General features: G+C 38.3%; 1 protein-coding gene across 1 annotated transcript; it reads left to right on the top strand.

The window, feature by feature from the left end:
* Positions 1–1,944: 1,944 nt before the first annotated feature.
* Positions 1,945–7,619, top strand: LOC306694469 (aquaporin-4-like; the record flags this gene model as incomplete). Its single annotated transcript, XM_079157335.1, has 5 exons — positions 1,945–1,961; positions 3,487–3,943; positions 5,213–5,377; positions 6,411–6,491; positions 7,365–7,619. The coding sequence occupies exons 2-5, from the start codon at positions 3,560–3,562 to the stop codon at positions 7,617–7,619; spliced, it is 885 nt and encodes a 294-aa protein (XP_079013461.1). The 5' UTR covers positions 1,945–1,961; positions 3,487–3,559.
* Between the last annotated feature and the right edge of the window lie 317 nt (positions 7,620–7,936).

The raw sequence follows: 7,936 nt of genomic DNA, 5'->3' as shown, positions 1-7,936 counted from the left end.
GAGCAGCTCTGCGTTCACACTCCATTATGGGATGTTCTATGATGGTTCTCACCTCACTGGCTCCACATGTAAGTAAGTATGCAAGGTTTTTTTTCAATGGCACTTTTCAAAACAACAGTTGAAAAAAACTTCACAATAAAAGTATTCAATGATGGTAACAAACATATGAACATCGAAATAGAATTTATTAAACAAAAACAACAACAAAAATGCAAAAACTCAGTTGAGATAAATAGAATAGAATATAAAATATAACTAGTGAATTATTTTTCATCTCAGGACAATTGGATAATATAGATGACATTATTATGACAATATATATTTCTCAGCAATATATATTTCTCAGCATTTTCAATGACGATAAAATTGAGCTTAATCATAATTGCGCAAGTGTCGTTACATGAACAGAAAACTTCAGAAATTAGTCAAACATGACACCTAAATTCTTGTAGACTGAATGACGCATAATAATCTACAACTCTATTTTGTCCAAATGTATTTTTTTCATCCTAAATAAGGCTGTGAACTACTGTTTGCTCTCTAGCAGCTTATAGAAGTCTGCCCTTTACTTACTTTATAGTACAATAACTCAATTTATTCTAGTTCAATAACTACATATATTCTAGTGCAATAAGACATTTATTCTAATACAATAACTACATTAATTCTAGTGTAATAAGACATTTATTCTCGTACAATAATTACATTAATTCTCGTGTAATAAGGCATTTGTTCTAATACAATAACTACATTAATTCTAGTGTAATAAGACATTTATTCTCGTACAATAACTACATTAATTCTAGTGTAATAAGACATTTATTCTAATACAATAACTACATTAATTCTAGTGTAATAAGACATCTATTCTAGAGCAGAGGTGTATATTTTTTGTTTCTCAAACATGAATCTGTCCATTATTTTAATAGTTCAGTATTGTATGCAAGATAACATGTTTCTAAATGGCAGTGGCACGGCGATCCTACTTACTGTACTTTGCACATGTTTAAAATAAAAACATGAATGTATGAACCAGTGTATTATTTGAATAGCTTAGTATTGAATGCACAATAAAGAGGTATGTTTATACATGGCACTAGGCCCAGTTTAATATAAAACACAATTTTATACGATATATATAGTCGGGGGTCCCTGCTCCATCTCTCTATCAGTTTGGGGGTCCTTGGCCTGAAAAACGTTGATGACCCCTGTTCTAGAGCAATAACTTTATTCTAGTGCAATGATAAAACAAAATTCTACTACAATATTTGTCAGAAGACTGTTTGCTCTGGAGCCTTGAGGCCAGAGGCATTCACTATGTCACACAAAAATCTGACATTAAAGGCAAGCCATACTTAACATCTCTTACATCCACTCATTTATTTATTGAATGCTTCTATAGGGACAAGTTCCAGTGCCAAACACCACAGCATCTATGGCCTGAGCTACTTGGTAACACCTTAAATGGACGCAAACACACACACAGCTCAATGGGGAAACACATTCAAAACAGCCCAAAGGGTCAAACAATGATACTGAAAACTGAGAATGACTTTAAAAAAAATCGATAATAACTCGTTCTTTGTGGTGCTGCAAATATCTCTTTTATGAAAATTCTCTATAGCCAAAAACGTTATGGTGCCTAAAGCTTTCTTGCTTTGTTCAACGTCCAAAATGAGTAGAATTAAATTAGGATTTTCAGATATTCGACTTAAACTTGTTATTGTTCAATATAGAACTACCACACAATTTGGGCCCCGACATTTAAAGCATTCGACCAATGTGATCATATTACTCTAAATCTCATCCATGAACTGCGTTATTCCCCGGTCATTCCATTTGTCTGATGGTTCCTCTCTCCCCTCATCCGGTTCAATCCAGGTCAGACCGCCCGGATGAACCTCCAACGTGCACAAAACCCTGCTCTATAAAAGACAGGGCAGGGCTCTGGAGCGCCTGAGGTGAGTACACGCGCAAAGACGCACTGGAGCTGGGAAGGTACGTTTGCGGCAAGACGGCACGAAACGCTGTGGTTCGGATTGTATTGAGCAGTTGTTTTGGACATTAAGCTTTTATAATATAGAGAAAACTGCCTTGCTTAAAAAGAAACTTTTCCTTCCTATTTAGGCTTAGTCTTATAGTATCTTCGTAATATTGTTTGTGTTGACAAGTTTGTTGGGATGGTTTTGATTCGTGACGTTCTGGATGTAACGGTTGTATCGAGTAGATTGTCCGTGTTGACTAGGAATGGTAGCAGCATGGTGGCTCACATTCATTCATTCTTCGTTTCCTCTGGACAATAATCAGAATGGTGTTCAGAGAAGTATTTGGTAGTCACCAGTCACTGCTACTATCATAACGCTGCTGCTGTTATCACAGCTACTAGTGATAGGCAACAACAACAATTCAGGAAGAATAATTAGGTTTAAAAAGAAGAATATTCCAATCCCATCAAATGGATTTCTGTGTGGTTTGCAGATCTGGAGCTGCAGTATAGTTTTGTTTATTGTGATCCACTAAAAGGAACAGACTGTTACTTTTGTTTGGCTCAGGCCTTTTCTCATGTTGATGCCATTGATTGATGTGAAGACTTCAGGTGTATTTATTTATAATATTTTACCCTGAGTTGCTGTAGATTTAAGCACAAACAGCCCTGAGGAATCATTGATTGAATTGATACGTTACTACGTTTACTACTGCTGTTATTACTCTTGCTACTACTGCCACTTCTGCCATTAATACCTCTGCTGCTGCTATGACAAGCGCTAGTAGTATCTTAATAATAAGTATTATTTCATTAGTCTTATTTACATAGAGAATGAAGTACATTGATTAATAAATGATTCTGAAAGATAAACATGATACACGTACAATACAAAAATAAAATAAAAGGGGCCCACACAGTTATTGTATTGACATTGTTGGACTGTTGATGGTATAATATTGTTCCAAGTTGAATCAAAGGGACAAAGAAACCATTATAATCTACAGCAAAACCAGTCTGAGGCTCTAAATGACAATGAAACCATGTGCTCTGGTGACGTTCCTGTGTCTTGTTGTAAACTTATAAACCTTTTGCACTGTTGTGATATTACAATAGTGTGATAGTGGCAAACTACGGGATTCATTTAAATAAATGAGATAAGTCAATCAGCTTAATGACAATTAATGTTACATTTACCTTAAAGGCTGTCTTTATGTTTATTTAAATATGTTCAGAGCTGGATTCAAATACTAGCATTTCACTTGTTTGGCTCACATCAAAACAGTCACATTTCGAAGAAGGCTCTTTTCTAATCTGTTGTGATGTGATCCAATTTAACAAGTGATATGCTCGTATGTTTCTATGTACAGTATGTATCAAACTCATTGCTTATTTGTGACTTTATGTGTTCTGATTATCGCTATTTTTCCATTTAGGGGGTAAAGCCCCAGTACCTTCTTTTGTCCTATATTGACGGTTGTCCCTCTTGTCCTCTCTTCCAGGAGGTGTTGCTTCCCCTGCCGTACACCACACTGTCACTTCTGGCCTCCATCTTGCTGCTCTCGAGACAAAGCCATGTCTGCCTTCAATGGCATCTGGACTCAGGAGTTCTGGCGCTGCGTGGGGGCAGAGTTCTTCGCTATGCTGCTCTTTGTCCTGCTCAGCCTCGGCTCAACCATCAACTGGGGGGCCATCGAGAAGGATCCCCGTCCCGCTGACCTGGTGCGCATCTCGCTCTGCTTCGGCCTGAGCATTGCCACCATGGTGCAGTGCTTCAGCCACATCAGCGGCGCTCACGTCAACCCTGCGGTCACGGCAGCCATGGTGGTGACCAGGAAGCTCAGCCTGACTAAAGGCGTCTTCTACCTGCTGGCCCAGTGTGTGGGAGCCATAGTGGGGGCCGCCATTCTGTACGGCATCACCCCGGCCTCTGTCAGGGGTGGCATGGGGGTCACCACAGTTCGTCTTCTTTTTCTTTTCAAGTCATTACCAGCAGTTAACTGTTATTTCACAGTAATGTTGCACCGCAGTCATTCCTCTCTGAAAGCAGATATTTACTATTCTAATTATCATAATATCATAACTCTCTCCAAAGTTAAAGGGGATATACCCTGCTCCTTTTCAGGTTCATACTTGTATGTTGGATTTCTACTAGAACATGTTTACATGCTGTAATGTTCAAAAAAGTCTTTATTATTCATCATACCGTCTGTCTGAATGAACCTGTATTCACCCTCGCTCCATTTTAGCTCCTGTCTCTTTAAGCTCCCCTCCCAAAGAAATCTCAGTCTCCTCAACCTGTCTGGTTTTTCCCAAATGAATTATTGTACAATTAATGGAATTAGTTCTAAGCAAACACTTGCCATGCAAAACACCAGGAAAGTCTATTAACCTGACCTCAATGATAAATTAATAAAGACGGTGTTGTTGTTGAAATGTTGTTGTTGAAATGTAATATAATAATATATATATATAAATAGATGAACTATAAACAAAAAAAGTTTCGAAACTAATAAAATGCAACAGGTATATATAACTTTATAATTTAATTTAATAATTACTAAACATAACACATGACAATTATGACTATTACAACATCAACTTCGACCTCTGCATCTACATTGCCTGGCCAAAAAAAAAGGTCACACACTCTAATATTTCGTTGGACCGCCTTTAGCTTTGATTACGGCACGTATTCGCTGTGGCATTGTTTCGATAAGCTTCTGCAATGTCACAAGATTTATTTCCATCCAGTGTTGCATTAATTTCTCACCAAGATCTTGTATTGATGATGGTAGAGTCTGACCGCTGCGCAAAGCCTTCTCCAGCACATCCCAAAGATTCTCAATGGGGTTAAGGTCTGGACTCTGAGTGGAAGGCTCAGGGTAGCACTGAAGAGGTGAGTCTTCATCCTGATGAAAGATGGGCAGCGACTCTGCTGTCCTGACGTCAGTGGGGAGTTCATTCCACCATTGTCGGGCCAGGACAGAAATTCCTGATTAGTTTACTCCAGATGTTGAGGCAGTGTGGTTCACATTCTTCTTTATTCAACATCTCAAATTATCCAATAGGAGGCTCGTACCTATTTGCTTAGTTAAATCCAGGTGGCGACTTTTGTTTTGGCCAGGCAGTGTATTATATCCAGACACAGAGATTTGAATACAATGTGTTAAAAGGGGTGTTCATATCTGATGATGTATTGGTTATTTGTATGTTTCGTATTTACAGGTAAATAGGAGCATCTCCGTGGGAAACGCGCTGGTTGTAGAACTCTTCATCACCTTTCAGCTGGTCTTCACTGTGTGCGCTACCTGTAACCACAAACGTAATGACCTGAAGGGTTCGTCTGCTCTGGCTATCGGCTTGTCTGTGTGTATCGGTCACCTGTTTGCCGTAAGTACACAACACTAAAACAGATGAACAGGAAGAGACCCGGACAGACAAAGGGGCTCAGTGTCAGATCTATTCATCACTGACAAAAATGGCACAAAACGCTGCTCTCACACAATAATCACATTTATGACAGCATCTGTTGCCTCTTGTGTTATTTTGTAAGTTATTTAAAAATTGTGCACTGAAATACCAGAAGAATAGAATTACCTGAAATATGGGACTAATGTGGTAATAGAGGAGGAAAATAATTAAATATTTTCTAAAACGCTTGTAAAGCTTACAAGTGTTTTAATAGCTTGTTTATGATGCAGTCAGCTATAGATTAAATGTAATATTTGATGCAGTCAGTCAGCACGGGACAGCTTGGCTTTCTGCTTGTAAATTTTGATTTGTAAACATTAGCTTTTGTCAAAATAACTATAAATGAATTAAATAACATTGAGAGAAATAATTCAAAATAAATGCACCAGCGCCCCCTTAAAAAAGTACAGCATCAATGTTACATTATTGCATAATTGGCTTTCTTTAGTTTCTGTAAATAATTACTGTTTGGAAAACATATGACACATTTTAAAAGATATCTCTTTGACTTTGAGTCAAGAAAAACGTATGAAGCGATGGCCAAACTCATTTCTCCAATCGAACTGGACCAATATGATAAATCAGAAGCAGTATTAAAATGTTGTGCTGAAAAGTTGACAGATTGCCTTTTTTTTTTGGTTTGCCATAAAAAACAAAAAGTCTTTCAGTTGCATTTAACTATATAGAGTGATTGTCCTTTTCTTCGAAACCACTGCGAAGCGAAACATTAGAAAAGTGAACAGTGGTTTGTAATGACACATGATGGAATGTTGCTGATCCATTTGTCAGACCAGTAAGTGCCTGGTTGGATCACTTTGGAAGGCACTTACAAATAACATGTGCTTTTCATTTATTTTGGAGGAGATGTTGCAACCCTTTATATATTTAGTGAATGTCTCAGTGTCCTGCTTATGTGATCATGAGACGGTATGATGTGGGATTTATTCCTCAGATTCCCTACACTGGAGCCAGTATGAACCCTGCCAGAACGTTTGGCCCAGCCATGGTCACATGGTGCTGGGAAAACCACTGGGTAACTATACACTTTGTTAGCTCTTATTATCGATCAGTGGTTTAAAATATATGTTTGCATCAATAGCTATGGAAAGATTGTTTATTTTCCATGCACAGAAACTACAATCCAACTTCTACGGTCTCATTATAACTACACTACAGGGAATTACATAACGCTCTTCTTACAGCTGTTTATCACATGGTAAATTGTCATTGAATGTAATTGGCTGCTGTCCAATATCAACTTTTTGTCTGGTCTCAATTGTCTTCTTCTTCAGTTAAACAGTTCCTCTGTTTTTTGGAAGCTGTCGGTATATATTTATGAGGAGTATAAATAGCAGAAAAAAACTAATTCATACAGAAAATGAAAGCAAACAATGTCTAATAACTTCCAGTATAAGCCCCGCCCCCTTCAGATGTGACATACACAGACACAGATAGTAGATTTGTGTCACAACCTATTGTCTATGCAGGTTCATCAGGTTTGCATTTGGGTTGTGAAAATAAATATGGTTGTTTTTAACAAAGGATATGTAATTACGGCCACAGAAATGTTGGCAAAAGATAGACCCCATACATTTCTTCCATAAAGTATTTATTTTATTCTGTTTGGATTCAGCTAGTTTGGTGAATACAATTCAATGCACTCAACATTTAAATTGTTAAACTAGACAGTGATCTCTACAACTGGTATTTCAAAATAATAATGATACTTTATTTAAAAAACTAATAACTCAAGCTGTCCTTCTACAAGTGACCTATAGTTAATTTATGGAAGAATATCTTTACTATGAAAACTATGAAACCACAGTTTGTCTTCAAGTCTTGATGTGTGCAGTGTTAGGATGCTCAATGTTCTGTTTCTCCCCTGTGTGCTGTGTGTGTGTGTTAGGTGTACTGGGTAGGTCCAATTCTGGGCGGGACTCTGGCCGCAGCCCTGTATCAATACCTGTTCTGTCCAGACCCAGAGCTGAAGAGACATTACTCCGAGGCCTTCATCAAGACACCTTTCACTGCCACCAAACACCGGAACGACTCGGTCACAGCCCAGGAGCCCCTCTTCACCGTCATGGATGTAGAGAGGGCTGAGCAGAATGAAAGGAAGAGGGCAAAGGAGGTGTCGGGTGAGGTCCTGTCCTCTGTGTGACTAGAGAGGAGACACAGCGCTGGTGTCCTGTCTTCGGATCAACAGTCCACTGTGAAGGAGACGGACTTCCTGTAGACCGGCGGAGCAAACACTAACAAAAACAGAATTAAGAATGAATTTGTAAGGAGACTGAGAGGAATATTTACAAAGACAGGCCCTTGATTTTGTGCCAAATACCTTGTGCATATAAGATAAAGGGCTGCGCCGAGGTTTTTGCCAGTAAAACAGAAGCAAAAGTGTTTTTGCTAAAAGCTCTGGGTTGGTCTTCATGCAGGATGTGTTTTAAGAGTGTTCCTATTTAGTGGAAGGGATATTAA

The sequence above is a fragment of the Pholis gunnellus genome, assembly GCF_910591455.1.
Source record: "Pholis gunnellus genome assembly, chromosome: 4".
In the NCBI taxonomy this organism is placed as follows: Eukaryota; Metazoa; Chordata; class Actinopteri; order Perciformes; family Pholidae; genus Pholis; species Pholis gunnellus.
This window is presented reverse-complemented; position numbering and strand designations above follow the sequence as displayed.